Source organism: Tamandua tetradactyla, chromosome X (assembly GCF_023851605.1).
Source record: "Tamandua tetradactyla isolate mTamTet1 chromosome X, mTamTet1.pri, whole genome shotgun sequence".
Taxonomy (NCBI): domain Eukaryota; kingdom Metazoa; phylum Chordata; class Mammalia; order Pilosa; family Myrmecophagidae; genus Tamandua; species Tamandua tetradactyla.
Window position 1 is genome coordinate 33,359,492 of NC_135353.1, and position 17,993 is coordinate 33,377,484.

The 17,993-nt window shown below is 33.9% G+C and overlaps 1 protein-coding gene across 4 annotated transcripts in view; it reads left to right on the forward strand.

Moving 5' to 3' along the window:
* Nucleotides 1–16,988, forward strand: part of ZNF280C (zinc finger protein 280C) — a 63,867-nt gene extending 46,879 nt beyond the window's left edge. For all 4 annotated transcript variants that reach the window (XM_077145525.1, XM_077145522.1, XM_077145524.1 and 1 more), the window contains 7 exons: nt 2,287–2,418; nt 6,107–6,672; nt 7,287–7,427; nt 12,044–12,106; nt 14,944–15,062; nt 15,207–15,240; nt 15,364–16,988. In XM_077145525.1, the coding sequence (XP_077001640.1) occupies nt 2,287–2,418; nt 6,107–6,672; nt 7,287–7,427; nt 12,044–12,106; nt 14,944–15,062; nt 15,207–15,240; nt 15,364–15,379 (1,071 nt within the window). In that variant the 3' untranslated portion in view covers nt 15,380–16,988. The remainder of the gene's footprint in view (nt 1–2,286; nt 2,419–6,106; nt 6,673–7,286; nt 7,428–12,043; nt 12,107–14,943; nt 15,063–15,206; nt 15,241–15,363) is intronic.
* Nucleotides 16,989–17,993: the final 1,005 nt, after the last annotated feature.

Sequence of the window (17,993 nt, forward strand, 5' to 3'; positions counted from 1 at the left end):
AATAGTGATGAATCTGTAGAGAAACAGCTTTAGAAAAAGCATTATTTTGTATTTATATGTTGTTTAAAATTTCCATATAAATATACAATATTTGTTTAAATTAATGACAGCATGTACCTAAAGATCGCAATTGGTAATATGTGGTAAAAAGAACACTGGTGGGTACACAGGTGGTTCAGTGCTAAAATGCTTACCTTCCATGCAGTAGACCTGAGTTTGATTCTGAGACCATACATCCAAAAAATTTAAAAAAAAACACTGGAACAATCAGTAACCAGTTATGAGCAAGTGACTTAGATTTTTCTTGGGTCCTATTTCCCATTTGTAAGATATTAATGGGACTGGGTTTGGGGAGGGATTCAAGACGTTCTCAAATAGTATATTGGCATTAATTCTGATTTATGCATTTATTCCCACACTGTCCAATATCAGAGCCACTAGCCACATATTTCTATTTAAATTTAAATTAATTAGAATTAGAAATTCAGTTCCTCAGCTGCACTGGCCACATTTCAGGTGACTCCTATATTGGACAGCACAGCTATAGAGTATTTCTATCATTGCAGAAAGCTTTAGGGGACAGCTCTGCTTTATACAACCATTTCTATAACATACCTTTCCTTGCGAGTATCTGGTTAGATTTGTTTGGTTTTAGAAATTTCAACTTATTTCACCAACTTTTGAAATAAATGGATATAACAAAAATTTTAAAGAATTTACTTTTCTCAAGTATAAAAATGTAGTATAGTTTGCTTTCACAGTATCAGGTGTTTGAATAGTTTATCCCTTCATATCTCTAATTAAAAGAGCTACAATTGCAAAATTTATATTTTGGGTAGTGCATTTCCTAATTTTAACTTGTAAGATCAGTTTAGTTGAACACCATAATTACAGGAAATCTGGAATAGGACCTGAGATTTTGTTGATTTGTCCAGGTTAATGTGATGCCCTGATAAATCCCACAGTGATTTGAACAGTGAATAAAGACATATTTGCAAAGACCCCTTAGGGGAATGGGGGGAAAGGGGGAAAGATTCCACTTCCCCATATGGAAAATTTCTGATACTTTTGCAAGTAGTGGGGATGACCAAATCAATAGGCCGAGCCCTCAATCTTGGGGTTTGTTCATATGCAACTTATCCCTTCAAAGGATAGGCTAAGCCTACTTAAAATTAGGCCTGAGAGTCACCACCCCCCACCAGCCTCTTTTGTTGCTCAGGTGTGGCCTCTCTCTCTCTCTCTAAGCCAATGCGGCAAGTGAGCCCACTGCCCTCCCCTCCCCACATGTGACGTGACTCCCAGGGATGTAAATCTCCCTGGCAACATGGGACAGAAATCCCTGGATGAGCTGCGACCCAGCATCAAGGGATTGAGAAAACCTTCTTGACCGAAAGGGGGAAGAGAGAAGTGAGAAAAAATAAAGTGACAATGGCTGAGAGAGTTCAAACAGGATTGAGAGGTCATCCTGGAGGTTATTCTTATGCATTATATAAATATCCCTTTTTAGTTTCTGGTGTATTTGAGTGTCTAAAGGGAAGTACCTGAAACTGTAGAACTGTGTTCCAGTAGCTATGTTTCTTGAAGACTGTATAATGATATAGCTTTTATAATGATATAGATTGTATACCGATATAGCTTTTACTGTGTGACTGTGTGATTGTGAAAATCTTGTGTCTTATGCTCCATTTATCTAGGGTATGGGCAGATAAGTAAAAAAATATGGATGAAAAAGTAAACAATGGGAACAAAGGTTAAAATATATTGGGTAGATCGAAATACTAGTGGTCATCGGAAAGGGGTAAGGAGTGTGGTATGTATGAGTTTTTCCTTTATTTTTATTTCTTTTTCTGGAGTGATGCGAATGTTCTCAAAAATGATCATGGTGATAAATATACAACTGTGTGACAATACTGTGAGCCATTATTTATTCACCATGAATGGAATGTTTGTATGTTAAGAATGCTTGTGTTTGTATGTTGTTTTATCAAGTAAAAATATATTTTAAAAAAAGAGTTACAATTGATATAGAACTTTTGTCGTTGGAACCTAATTGATAGAATTTTCACATTGGAAGCCTAGATAATAACATACTTTTTGTATCTGTATTAGTATTTGTATCACCAAATACTAATGTAAGAAGTACTTTTAAAAAATAAAATAATATTTTGATATTATTTATGGTGGGAAATGGTAAAATATTGGGTTGTAATTACTTAGGTGTCAGTATTAAGAGCAGTTTCACGCCCCAGGTTTGCAGTGGTGAAATTATTTTAAATCTGTTAACAGAAAAAAGGAATACATCGTTGTTCAAAATGCAGATTACAATTTTTGACATGCAAGGAGAAAGTGGAACACAAGATACAGCATCGGACATTTATAAAGCCTAAAGCACTAGAAGGATTGCCTCCTGGAACAAAAGTGAGTTTTAAATATGTTGTATTTTAATATTTTGTATGATAATAGAAATAATGTCCTGTCTGGGCCGGCCTCGGTGGCTCACTGGCAGAGTTCTTGTCTGCCATGCTGGAGACCCAGGATCAATTCCGGGTGCCTGCCCATTTAAAAATATAAATAAAAATAAAAAAATAATAATAATGTCCTGTCTGCTTTTATCTATTGAAAATAATATTAAAAATTAACTTCTAATTTTTATGACTTTGTTTTATCATTCTTATGCTTGGAAAGAAGAACTTCTAACCATTGTTTTGAGTTCATTTGGCATGGGGTTTATTGGAGCAGTGTTCTTTTGTACCAAGTGCAACTAGATTAACTGTAGTCTGTGCCAGTGAGTTATTTCAATATTATATAGTCTGTTTGAGGGCTCTTCCAGTTGATAGCATATATATCTCTTTCAGCTGCTAAATTATATAATGTGTTTAAGATCACGAATTACATTTATTTATCTTCTTGTCCCCATCATCTGGCATAGTGCCTTGAATGCCATAGTTCTCAGATGTTTGTTGAAGTTGATATTACTGAGTCTACTCTCAGAGAAGCAAGTTCTCCTCCTGGATAGCCTTGCTGTTTTAAACGAGCAAATACATGTTTGACTGCATACTGATGATTGCAATTTCCTTTTCACTGTTTGCCTTGTTTTCTCTGACTTTTCTATATATAAAGTCACATCTTAAATATTAGCTCCCGAGGAGAGAAACAAAGGCATGGATAATCCAAAGTGAAATAATTCCAAGCATTTATATTTGGCTTTGAGATCTTAACATTGAAAGTGGGTATGACTGCTATTTGAATTAGCTAAGATAATGGGAAAGCCATGTTCTGAAGACGTAGAGGGAGAGAAGTGATCCAATATCTTTCTGTGCGAATCATTTCATTCTATGCTCGGAATAAACATGCGAAAGAATACTAACGTAATCTCCTCTATTCCCTTAATGATAACAGTAATGGTAGTGGTATTAAGTGGATTTTTTGACATGTTAGAATTTATCTTTCAGTGTGTTTTTTCATAATATTCTATTATTTAACCCGTGTAGCAATTCGGTGAAGTAGGGAAGGCAGGTATTATCCCCATATTATAGATAAAGAGGCTTAGAGAGGATAAGTTACTTACTCAAGGTCACAAGGCTAGCAACAGGTAGTACTGAAATTTAACCTCAGGTCTTTTGACTCCTGGTCCAATGCTTTTTGCATGATAACAGCATGTATTTCATTGGACTTCCTCATAGGCTGTTCTTCAGGTATGGGGGTGGGGATATATAATATAATAATTAAAGAAAATGTTGGTAGGTAACTGTTTTCCATTAGCAACCAATAGATATAATCAAACATTTTTTATGAATATATGATAAATTTCATATTCCCTTTAAGGAAATTCTGAATGTTATTAAATTCTCCATGCTGTATGATAAATTGATGGAACCTCCCCACCCTCTGCCCCATAACCTTTGGATGCATAAATCCTGCCCAGTGAGCCCCTAGAGAGAATAGATCACATTTATTGGAGATCTGTTTATTATTCTGACTTTGTGATTTAATTTTGACCTCTCTACTTGTGAAAGTTTTTTAGTTATATCAGAGCATGAAAATAGCCATGGTATGTGCTCTATTGATAGTCATATAATTTGCATTAACTCTTAATTATCCATTAATATGTGTGATGTATAACTGCTATCAATACAAACTATAATATTACAACAGTAAATAAATATGAAGGTAAATTTCATTTGATTGGCCTGCCCGTTTAGAATAAATGAAAGATCTGATTATAGTTCATACTTGGCTATTTTCAAAATAATGATGTTTAGCTTCTTGTATTGCGGTAATTTTTTATAACAGCTTTATTGAGCTATAATTAACATGTCATATAATTCATTCCTTTAATATGTACAAATAAATTATTTTTAGCATATCAAAAGAGTTGTGCAAACATCATTACAATCAGTTTTAGACCATTAGCAGTCACTCCCCATTTCCCCTTCCACTAATCCCTGGCAGCGATTAATCTACTTTATCTCTCTATGGATTTGTCTATCTTGGGTATTTCATATAAATGGAATTATACAATATGTGGCTTTGAGAGGCTGACTTCCTTCAGTTAGTGGGTTTTCAAGGTTCATATTGTAACATATTTCAGTTCATTCTGTGTATGGTCAAATAATATTCTACTATATGGATATACCAAATTTTTATCCATCCATGAGCTGACGGACATTCGGGTTGTTTCCACTTTTTGAATAATGCTTTCATGAACATTCATGTGCAACTTTTTTACATGGTCATGGGTTTTCATTTATTTTGGGTATATACCTACGGTTGGAATTACTGGATCATATAGTAACTCTATGTTTAACTTTTTGAAGAACTGCCAAACTGTTTTCCAAAGTGACTATACTATTTTATATTATTAGCAGCAATGAATGGGGGTTCTAATTTTTCCACATCTTTGTCAACACTTGTTATTATCTGTCTTTTTTATTATGGCCATCCTAATAAATGCATTAGGGTTTTGATTTGCATTTCCTTGATGACTAATGATGTTGAACATATTTTCTTGTGCTTATTGGCCATTTGTAATATCTCTGAAGAAATACCTATTTAGATCCTTTGTTCACTTTTTAATTGGGTGAGTTGTCTTTTTATTGAGTTATGAGTTCTACAGGAATTGATTTGCAAATAATTTTTCATTCTGCAGATTCTTTTTCACTTTCTTAATGATGTTCTTTGAAACACAAAGTTTTTTCATTTTGATTAAGCCCAATTTATCTTTTTTTCCTATTAGTCCTTGTGCTTTAGTTGTCAAATCTAAGAAAACATTGCCTAATCCAAGTTTGCTTATGAGTCTTATAGTTTTATCACTTACAATTTGGTCTTTACTCCATTTTGAATTAATTTTTATATATGATAAGAAGTAGGGGTCCATATTCATTCTTTTGCATATCATCCAGTTGTTCCAGCACCATTTATTGAAAAGACTTTTTTTTACTACCCTCATTGAATTGTTTTGGCACTTTTCTAGTTTGCAAGCTGCCAGAATGCGATATACCAGAAACGGAATGGCTTTAAAGAGGAATTTATTAAGTTGCAAGTTTACATGTTCTAAGGCTTTGAAAATGTCCAAATTAAAACAAAGCTGTGAAAATGTCCAATCTAAGGCATCCAGGGAAAGCGACCTTGGTTCAAAAAGGCCAGTAATGTTCAGGGTTTCTCTCTCAACTGGAAAGGCACATGGCAAACATAGTGGTGTCTACTAGCTTTCTCTCCAGGCTTCTTGTTTCATGAAGCTCCCTCCGGGGGCATTTTCCTTTTTCATCTCCAAAGGTCTCTGGCTGGGTGGGCTCTCATAGCTCTTTCCAAAATAGTTCCCTCTTAAAGGTCTCCAGTAAACAAACCCCTCCTTGAATAGGTAGAGACATATCTCAATGGAAACCATCTAATCAAAAGTTACCTCCCGCAATTGGGTGGGTCACATCTCCATGGACGATCAAAAAGCTCCCACCCTGCAATATTGAATGAGGATTAAAGGACATGGCTTTTCTGGGTTACACAACAGATTCAATGTGGCACAGCACTCTTGTCAAAAATCAGATGAGTCATGTTTTTAATATTGACGCGATGATTAATTTTCTAAAAACTTGTACTACCATTATAGGTTACTATTCGAGCTTCAATTGGACCTCTTCAATCAAAATCATCAACTACACCTTCCACTAGTACTCCAAGCACTTCCACCCTTCAGGTCTCACCTCCAAAGTCTAAAAATATCATTGCTAAAAATTCCACAAAATCTAATGCAAGTAAATCTAAGACAAGTAAACCTCATGCAAGTACATCCACTGCTGGTAAACCTCATGCAAGTACATACACTGCTGGTAAACCTCATGCAAGTACATACACTGCTGGTAAACCTCATGCAGCTACATCCACTGCTGGTAAACCTCATACAGCTAAATCCACTGCTGGCAAATCTAAAACAAGTAAACCTCATGCAACTACATCCACTGCCAGTAAACCTCATGCAAATAAACCTCATGCGACTACACCCACTGCAAGTAAACGTAATGCAGGTAAACCTCATGCAACTACACCCACTGCAAGTAAACCTAATGCAAATAAGTCAAATGCTGGTAGATCTAAATGTAAATCGAAAACCTATTACAAGCAAAAGAAACAACGCAACAGAAAAAATCAAATCAGTACAGCTTTGAAGAACTTAAGGTAATATCTTTAATTTCTGATATATAATACTAATTTAATCTTAAATATTGAAAGCCTATTTTAATATAAATTTACCATATCACAGAATTCTCTTGCCCATTTGTGTAATATAACTTATCTAACAATAAAGGCCAAGCAAATAATAAAAAGGTATTTTTTTTACAACTTCTGAGCAGAACTTGAATTATTGTGTTTATTCTGTAATTTTCATCTAATACACTAATTTTATATCTTCTGCTTATATCTTATGATACTTAAATTGGATAATTTGATCTTTTTTTTCCCAAGGTGAGCATTAACTGATATTGGTCATTTTATAGTTATTCTAGCCTGTTACTCTGCAGCAAATTTTCAAAATATAAGTCTATTTAACAATATTAATTTAAACCTCTTGGCTTCAATTAAACATTTTAAAAGCCTTTCTCTGTTCTAAAAAATGATCATGGTGATGAATATCAACTGTGTGATGATATTATGAGCCACTGATTGTGTACCATGTGTAGAAAGCATATGTGTGAAGACTTTTCTCGGTAAAAAAAATTTTTTTAAAAAGCCTTTGTCTAATAGTTTTTGTTTTAAAATATATTTTTATCATTTTTTCCTGTCTCCTTAAGGTATTGTTGGGGAGTTCACAAGTGCATTGAGTGTCGTTCCAAAATAAAAGATTTTGCAAGCCACTTTTCTACATTTGTCCGCTGTAATTCTTGCAAATACAACTCGAACTGTAGCAAAGCCTTTGTAAATCATATGATGAGGTGAGTTAAACATGTAAATCTCACTTAATGAGACTCTAGGTTTGTCATTGATATTAAGAGCACTATTGGGGCATTCCCCCTCTCTTGCTTGCTGTCTTTCCCATCTGCGTTCATTTAGTGAAGTGAGAGACATTAGGGATATTCCAGTCATGATGCTACTTTTGGAATTTCATTTTATTCATCAATTTAATTTGTATTATTTGAGCATCTCCCGTGTACTCTATGCTAGAGAAGGCTTCAGAACCCACGTTATTTTAATTTGTACCTCATAAGAAGGGGCTTATTTGTTCTTCAGGATGTTTTTTATTTGTTTGTTTTTTAAAGATTCACCCCAGGTGTTTCAGTACCTGGCTCAAAGGGGGTTTTTTTTCTCCCTCTTAATTAGTCTGACCTCATACTGCATTGACTTCTTCAGTGCCAGAACTTCAGCTTCTTCCCGTGCCAAAACTTCACACCTATTTCACATCTCTAACTTAGGGTACCCCCTTTCTTATCACCAGCTCATTTTAACCTCATCATACACACTGTTCAGTCATTTTGAATTCTCATACCCCTTGGCTTTTAGAGCCTTGAACCCTCTTTCCACTTCAGCAGGTTCAACCTCACCTTGAAGGTCATCTGTTTTAAATGCTGCTTTGTTTTTGTCCTAAAATCCTTTTCATCCTAAGTCATACTCACCTTGCTAGTTTTTCTGAACCTCTTATCCTTTTTAATCTTTCTCTATGCTCATTCCTAGACTACCAAACTGCTTGCTTCAGTCAGCTCTGAATTCATGATCTTTAACTTTGATTTTGTCTTTTATTTTTTAAAATATTTCTTTTGTTTTATCTATGACATCTGTTTAAACCTTTATTGCCATCTTCAAGATTTTATTCTTGTCTCTCAGTTATTAATCTTGCCTACTAATTACTCACAGGTCATCTTTTTTGTTTTTCCCAAAATTAACCTTTTTACATTTTTCTACCTCAATATTTTTTTCCTGTAACCTTCATCCAAACATTAATCTCAGAAAAAAAAAATGTGACACCTTTTCAAAGTTAACCCTATCCCTTATTTCATTTCATCTCTAGATCTCTACCACATTTTTCTGTTTACAAGCATTTTCAGGTATTTGGGGGGTGGGGGGAATGAGAGATTTGCCTTTACTGCCTACTTACTTTCTGGTTTTCTTTTACCATTAACATTTTTTAAACAGTATTCTTTTTTAGCTTGTCATTCTTTACCCTTTGTAATTTGAGTGTCACCCCTACTTATCAGCTAAAACTGTGTCTTTAAAGGTTATCTGTCATGTCCTAATCATTAAATGTATTCACTATTTTTCATTCTTACTCCTCTGTGACTTCCTCAGTATATTTGACATTGTTGATCACTCAGTTTTAAAACTCATCTCAACTTCTATTAAATTGTTACCACCATTTTTCTTCTTCATTTTTGACCAGTTCTCTTTTTCATTACATTCTCTTTCTGATCCTTCCCTCAGTATACTGCTGGGAGGAATGCTGGCCTCTTATTCCATGCCAGACACGTGGAAGGGGGCTTTAATTCTGTGCCCCCCTCCCCATCCCGTTTTCCATAGGCTTCCTAACTTTCTAACCCCACTCTATCCCAAACATTCCTGATTGGTCCAAGACTCCCTTCATACCCTTTTCCTAATTTCCTGTGAGCCCCAACCTTGCACTGCATTGTCCTCATCCTCACTGAGCTCTTACACATTATTAACCTCATTTGGAACTGAAACTTTCCATTACTATTCTTCTAAGGGTCTGATATGTACCTTTGCTTTTCCTATACTCCATTTGTACTTTTACTTCACTTGCCTTAGCTACCTCCCCCTGAATGGTACACCCTCACTGCCACCCAGTATGGACTCTTGCCATAGGATTGAACTCCATACATGTAGAAATTTCATTTTGTCTAGAGGTTGAGTACCTTTATCCCCATACCAACTCTGTAGCCTCTTAATTGGTATTCCCTCTGGTCTCATACTTGCCCCAACCCATCTGTGAAGACTCCCATCCCCCAGAATTGATAAATTGTTCCCTCTTTTGAAAGGAAACATTATTGTGATTATCAAAGAAAGTGGACTTAAATTGCTTCATAGAATGTCTTACACATGAGATATTCAAGTAATGATAGCTATTAAGCTGCTGTTATTTAGGTGTATTGAGGATAAAGTTCTTGCCTTTAATGTTTCACAATCTAGTAGGGAAATATACTTACATAGTTTAATGTGTGGTAAATAAATTAAAAGAGCATAGATGAGAAAAGGGTAAAATCTTTAAATAAGAAACAAGGAAAAAGAAAACTGAAATAAAAGTCTATTTCTATACACTGGACAGGACAGGGTACTGAATTTTTTACACGATCTGCTTGAGTTTCTTATATATTTCATATAGATTTATTGACACTAAATAGCAGTCATGAAAAGAACAGGAAAATTGCAATAGCATTATAATAGATGTCCCTTTCTACAATTTTTCCCCATTTTCCAATTCTTCCTTTCTGCTGCTGCTAAAATAGGCGTAATCTGGTGAGGTTTAGCATCCTTTGATCTAAAATTCTTTGACTTCCTGGCATTGAAAGGATGAAGTTCAAAGTTTCTAGACAATATAAGATTTACGATATATGATTCCTAACTACTTTTTCAACATCTTCACACATGCACACTTCACTATATAAATTATTTTTACTTTCTTGAAAATACCAGTATTTTGTATAATTGTAAAATACCAATATTCTGTATCGTTGCATTTGCTCTTTTCTCTACTTAGAGTGAAGCAGTAGGAACTTAACTTGAAATGGACTCCTAATTGTTAGCTGGCTTCTACTCTTTGCCGGGTAGTTTCTCTTTTTTGTGAGTTGCTATATTCTTAAATTTGTGTTCCTATATACATAAAACTATCAAGTAAGGAATTTATGTATTAAATATAGAGAATCAAAGAGGCAATTTAAATTTATTTTCATAGATAGTGAACTCAAAATTAGAACTGGATTCAAGCCACAACAAATTTTAAATTACCAGTAGTTTAATAGGGTGTTGGTTGTCAACAGGAGGAAGTGAAAGCTATCAAAAAGACCCTAAAATGTAGATTTTTCTTTCCTCTTACTAAATGGATTAATAAACCAAAAACAGTCTGCCAGTTTGATGGGGAGAAGAAAGACCTTTTAAATCTCACTTTTTAAAAAACTTAGGTTTTTTTTCACATTTTGAGAGGAATCTAGTAAATCTTTCATTCCTCTGAGGAAAATTTATTCCTCTGAGGAAAAACATGTGTTTTGTTTGTTTTCAAAAACAGATAAAATTTTGTATATAACTTGAAGGCCTTTCAACTCCCTAAAGCTCTCTTCTAAAGTAAAAAAAAAAAAAAAAGAATTCTTGGGATATAGTCTTAAAATTTATAGTATATATGTCTAGATTGGAAAAAATAACTATCAGAAATACTCTGTTTCTTTCCCCACCCATACATGCTCTGTTCTGGTGGTGGTTATCTTGTGTCTGAGGGTAACCGTTAACCTGGTGTGCTAGCTAGTTTGAGTCTGTCAGTGCAAGATAGAGGTAGTGTCTCTCAAACTTTAGATTGAGTTAGGAATAACCTGAAAAGCTTGTTAAAACAGATTCCTGGGCCCCACTTCCTGAGATTGATTCAGTAGGTTTGTGGTAGGGCCTGAGACTTTGCATCTCCAGTAAGTTCCCAGGCTGTGTCAATGCTGACAATCCATGGACCGCACTTTTAATAATACTGTGCTAGGCTAATTCTGGCTAATCCTGCCTGACTATCTAATACAGGAAAGCTTTCCTCATCCGTTTAAAGGGCGATGTAAAAGCTATTACCATTGACTGCAAAGTTTGGCTGGTGGTTTTACATTCTGTACTTAGAAGAGGCTTTGTTTTAACTCATGAGCTTTAGCTTCCTTTGGTTTGCTTTCTTTCAAAGCTCTCCTAGTAATTGCAAAGGACTCTTAAATGTTTGATTTTACAGATGGTTAGCAGTGGCATTTAGCACAAGTTTTTTCATCCAGGATCATTCAGATTCTCCCCCCTCTGCAAATATATATATATATTTATATATATATATATATAAATATATATATATGCAAATATATATATATTTTTTGTGTGTGTGTGTGTGTGGGCAAGCACTGAGAATCAAACCTGGGTGTCTGGCATGGCAGGTAAGAACTCTGCCTGCTGAGCCACCATGGCCCACCCTCTGCAAAGCATTTTAAGACTAGAAAGAGACAAATAATTATTATTCATAACAGTTTACATTATAACAAAATACATGATTAGCACATACTTTAAATTGTTTTCAAGTCTTAATAGTTTGAAAACATTTAATTTGATGCTCTGTATATTTTTAACTCTTGTTTATTTTTTATGATGGTTAGGTACTAGTCTCCTAAGAATATTTTGGGGGAAATAGCTGTCATTAGAAAATACATAGGTAAATGAAATGTAAGATAAAATCTTGCATTAAACAGGGATAACAACATGATTTTATCATTTAGATTATGATCTATTTAAAACTGAGAAACCTTTAATCAGACTTGAAATGTATTAATAAACTTAATAACTTAGTGTTTAATAAAATCTCTTTTGTCTCTTCTCTTTCCAGCTCTCATAGCAACCATCCAAGTAAACGGTTTTGTATTTTTAAGAAGCATTCAGGAAGTCTCGGGTAACTTAGTTGATCTTTTTCATTCTTTCTGTTGAAAAATTATAATAGCTCTTTAAACCTGTTGTTGGGGTACCTAGTTTAGAAATCTATATATATTGCTACTGGACAACACAGAGTTCTGTTTAATATATCCTTAGACCAAAGTGGGGAGAGCCTGTTTTTTTCTGACTATACTTTGGGGTGTCAGGCATTAAGAGGAAACCATCATGCTTTTGCATTGTAAAATAAGAACAAAAATAAGTAGAATATTTAAAAGATGTTTAAGATACCTGGTCAAGTGACTAACACTTCTTCAGGGTTTTTTGTCATTGTTTTACTTCTTCAGTTTTGAAGTAAATTTGTTAAGCCACTGTGATTCTCAAAATCAACAATTCTTAGTTTTTTTTTCCTTGTTGAAATAAAGTAGTATGCAGCTTGTTTACTCTGCAGAAAGAAATATTAATGAATATTTCTAAAAGCATTGATAATTACCTTTGATTGTATCGTGCACTTAATAATCCATGGGAGCAGTATGTTTCCACATTCTTCTGATCCCTTTGACTCTATCTTACTCTAATTATTTTCTCATGTTGTCATTACTGTTTGAAATATCAGTGACAAGACTTGTGTTGATGCTTTAGGTTAATGGACAAGGTAAAAGAGGGGTTGATACCATATCTTAGAACTTATGAATTTATTATTCCCTCTGCCTAGTTTCCTCTTCCCCAGATATCTACATGACTAGCTCCTGACTTCCTTCAAGTCTTCAGTGAGTGAGACTTTCCTTGACCACTCCATTTAAAATAGCATCCTTTCCCTCTGTATCCCACCCTCAAAATTCCCCCTCTTACTTTTCTTTGTATCAACTTTTGGTCATCTGACATGCTGTATATTCTACTTTTTAGTTTATTATCTCTGTCTTCTCATTAGAATGTGTGAGATTTGTGTATTTACTTTTGCCAGACATTTGCCAGGCCCTGAGTAGCAGGGACTCAGTAAATGTCTGTTGAATAAATTAATATATATGTTGAAATTGACATGTGGATAGTGGGCCCCATCAAGAATATTGTACAAACAACTTACAGGCAGAGAAAAGTTTGATTCCCTGTTTAAAATGTTAGTGCTATTTTTGAAACATTATTGAAGTAAAATAATTAGAAAAGAGTAAGCTATATCAGATGTTGCCTTTACTGAATTTTTATAAAGAATGATAAGTCTCTGAAAAGAGACTTTAAGTTGATTTTTACCTCACTGTTGTCAAACTCAGTTGTGTGCTTGGTTTTTAAATAAAGTATATGATTTCACAGATTTGCTTTGCTTTTTCTAAACTAGGATACTTCTCAAATTTAAATTGAAAATTGATCAATTTCTGTGTATGGGATTTAGCATATTTATAGTTCTATAGAACAATAATTTTTGGTAATTACTATTTTGTTGAAATCAAGTGTTCATTCTTTAGCTTTTCATTGTGCACCTATCGTGTATCAGATAATGTAGCAGGTCCTGTAAAGATGACAGTGATCAAGAATGCTTGGTACAACCTTCAAGAAATGTACAGTTGTGGAGAGAGATAAGCTGTGAGCATAAATAATTGTAGTAATACAAGGAGGTTTGTTATAAGTGCATTGAGTGTTACTGATTTCAAAGGGGAGAGAAGTTTCTACTGATAAGAAGAGGCATAGGGACATTTTAGTTGGAAGTAATAGCATTAATAAAGGTACAGAAATGAAAAAATAAAAGTCATACACGGGGAGTGGCTAGTGATAAAGTTTGGATAGAGCATGAAGTTCATATAACTTCATGGAATCAAAAGGCTCAGTTTGAAACTTGGTCCTGACCTTGGTAGGAAACTGAACCTTTGGATTTATATGAGGCATGTTTAAAATCATGTAAAGATTTATATGAGGCGTGTTTAAAATCCTCCGCCCTGGGACAGAGCAAGTGCTCGATAAATTGTTTGTATTATACAATGTGAAATAACAAATGTTTTAAGGAAGAAGAGAGTCAGAGATAACTGCAAGTTTGAACACTAGCATCGGGGGAAATGGCATCATAAGAGAGATTAGTCAGGAGTTGATTTTTGAGGAGAAAGCCATGATTTCAGTTTTATGAGGTCATTTTTGATGTGCCAGGGTGATATCTAGGTATAAATACACAGAGCCTCAGGGAAGAAGCACTGTAAGTTATGCTACTTGTTTTTATTTCTGTGGAGGTAATATACTTAAAATATATGATTAACTTCAAAAGTATATTTGTTCTTTATTAATAAACCGATGATAGCAATAGCACATTATGTGATCTATTTTTAAAGACTTCCCATTTCTTTTCTTTCATTTTATCCTCAATTAGATAAGATACTAAATAGCTCCCTTAGCGCACAAACTGTACCCTTTTGTTTACCACTGTATCCACAATACCTCCTAAAATGCTATATGTACATGTACAGAAGTTTGTTCGGTAAATATATATTGGATAAGTGAATGTTATATCCTTGCTTTGCAGATGGGCAAAAGCACAGAAATATTGTAACTTGCCATAGTTATAGAAATTGTCAGAGGAGCCAAGGCTGGACTTGTAGATCTTTTGACCCCTAGCTTTTAGCATTCTGTATAAAATAACAGTTTATAAAGCACAGATACTTCCTGTAAATAAATGGTAGCATAATCTGGACGTGGTGATGCCATTTTATAGAGAACCATTTCATTAATATCAGGTTTATATAACAACATTGAAAATAAGTCATTCCTAAAAATCAAATTGAGTTGTTACATGGAAAATTAATTATTGCATTTGGGTATGGATTTTCATAAAAGATTAAAACCAACTCTTTCTTACTATTTTGTTTTTTTCTTTCTTAGGGGCATGACTCTAGTTTGCCTTAAATGTGATTTCCTAACTGATTCTTCTGGCTTAGATCAGATGGCTAAACACTTAAGTCAACGTAAAACTCATACTTGCCAAGTTATAACAGAGAATGGTATGTATATATGTGTTACTTTAGTTTTTTGATATTTATTTTAGTATATTTGATCAGCCACAATATGGGCTCTTTGTACATTATATCTACAGTCCCACTCATCATATGTGCTGTTTAAATGTAAAACTTTTCTTCTGATTTCAGTTTCTGATAGTACCTCATCTGAATCTACTTCTGAGTAAGTTTTTTTTTAATTCAATGCATTTTACTTTGATGGATTTTAGCACTGTTGCATTTTTTAAATGTATCATTAATAGAAATGAAAAATATTAAAGTATTTTGTTTTTGTTTTTTTTTAAAGCTGCTTGTTGAAATAGATTCCTGCTCTATGGAGCGCGTGCAACCTGGTGCAAGACAAGTTGGAATTTCCTAAGTTCAAAGTTCTGAAGTGTTTTCTTACATAAGAGCAGTTTCCTAAGTTCAAAGTTCCGAAGTGTTTTCTTACATGGAGGCAGTTAAACAACCAAGATCATGACACTAGCGCTCATTATTCAGCTCTTTTCAGCTCTCAAATGGCACTATATTCTTATTCCACCTTATCTTTGTGTCAGGTTAACATATCTTAACATATGTTTTTTTCTCCAGTTGGCTCTCTCCAAAAATAACTTTTGTTGCTATGGTCTTTTCTTTGCTTAAAATAATTTGTGTTTTTCTCTGCTGTACTTGCCTTCAGAGTATTACATTCCAAACGATATGGCTGTTCATCTTTTTTTGTCTGTTTTGTCTACTTTCTTAGTTAATTTCTTATGTCTTACATTTTTAGGTCAGATAGCTGTCATATTCTTCATTCCTTGTCTGTCATTATTCTATTTTTCGTATTTTTCAGATGCAGAAGCAACACAGAAATTTCAAAAAATGTCCAGGGTACTCCTGGAAAGTGTCCCCCTTCGATGGACACAACTGATGCCTGTTCTCTCTTTCCAAGGAATGTGAATAATTTGACTGTGAGACCTCCTCTAAGTTATGGCCTCAAGAAATCAGATCTTGGGGAGAGTCCCTTCCTACATGACTGGTCTCCCATAATGCTGATGTTGATTTGGCCAGAGATGACCTCAAGGCCCACCAAATTGAGCACAACTTCCCAATGGGGGCTTTGGTTTTCAATTTTAAGCTTAAGGGTCACTTCTGACCAAGAAAGCCCTTCTAATCAAACTGCAACATCCAAGTTGCAATTTAATCATTTTGGCTGCTGCCCTTTAATCTTCTAGCATGCATGCAGTCCAAGGAATATAAATGCTCTGGTTGTGTAGGGAACCAAGGTTACTTCCATGTTCTTGGAGTAATTTACTAAAAATTCAGTTCCAAAGTTATAGTTATTTGTACTGTCATTTAAACTTTTATTCAGTGTTAACCCTAGGAATTTTCAGCAATACTAGTATTCAGATTTTTTAAATTTTTTTATTTAATTTAATTTTGGTAGCTTGGTTTTATGTTATTTTTCTCCAGATTTATTGATGTCCATTTTATGTCTAATTTTATACTTTTCTCTTTAAAACTTTTGTGTTTGTTTTGTTAAAAACTCTGAGTCCTTAGAATCCTCTACAGATTTCATGTAGCTTCCTATTGATAGCTTCTTAATTTGGCAATCATTCAGACCATTAGACATTTTTACATCCTCTGTCTTATCTTGGGACTATTGTTATTAACATTATCTTAATGATTGTAAGTTCAAAGATATAAAGAATTGGCAAAAAAAAACTTCTGCAGACCTTAAAACAAGTTTTAAAGTTATGTTTCTGTACATCAAATGCGTAATATCTTAGCCATTATTTGGATAAAGATAATATATTCAAAAATATTGGGACCAAAAATGCACTTGTTTCTTGCCCATATATATAGATGTATATTTTTTTTAATTTGGTGTTTGTTTATTTTGGTTACATTGAATATAGATTTGCTGACCGGTTTTGATGTTATTACTTATTTTTTTAATAAAATTTGTATTGTTCAATTGCCTCGGGAATTATTTTCTAATAAATAACTTCATATAAAAGTTGTAGATTTTATATAAATAGGAGTATTGCATTGCTTATTATATGGAAGCCTGCTCAGACTAAGAGCGCAATCTGCTTAGTGCATTTTGTACTTCTTCCTCTAGCACAATTAAAAGCTCACCATTTATATTTGCAATGTCTCAATTTCTAAAGAGTAGCAAAATTCATTTTGTGTTCTTAATAGCCGTGAAGATAAGCAGGCTCTGAAGTTATGATTGAATGATTAGTGCTTTTTTACTCTTAAAACCAGAACTTCTTGAATTGAACTTAGACTGAAAGCCAGTTTCAGTGACCACTTGTTTTGTAGCATGCTATTTGCAATTATAATCAAAAGATGTATGCATCAATTTTCATTTTCCAAACTGACTTACAAAGTCTCCCAAAGGGATTTATTTCTTAAAAGTAATTGGTGATAGTCTATTCTTTATCTGTCTCTAGGATGTTTTGACATCCACCCTTTTTCTGTTTTTTGTTTTAAGTTTCAAACTGTTCCCTAGAAATAACTCCTTTTGTTTTAAAATTCATTTTCTTTTCAGTTTACAGATATTTTCTATGCCTTAGTCATAGTTTGAACACATATAAACCACATTCCCAATGGGGACTTTGGTTTTCAATCTTAAGCTTAAGGGTCACTTCTGACCAAGAAAGCCTTTCTAATCAAACTGTAACATCCAAGTTGCAATTTAATCATTTTGGCTGCTGCCCTTTAATCTTCTAGCATGCATGCAGTCCAAAGAATATAAATGCTCTGGTTGTGTAGGGAACCAAGGTTACTTCCATGTTCTTGGAGTAATTTTCTAAAAATTCAGTTCCAAAGTTATAGTTATTCATACTGTCATTTAAACTTTTATTCAGTGTTAACCCTAGGAATTTTCAGCAATACTAGTATTTAGATTTTTTTAATTTAATTTAATTTTACTATTTTTACATTCTTACT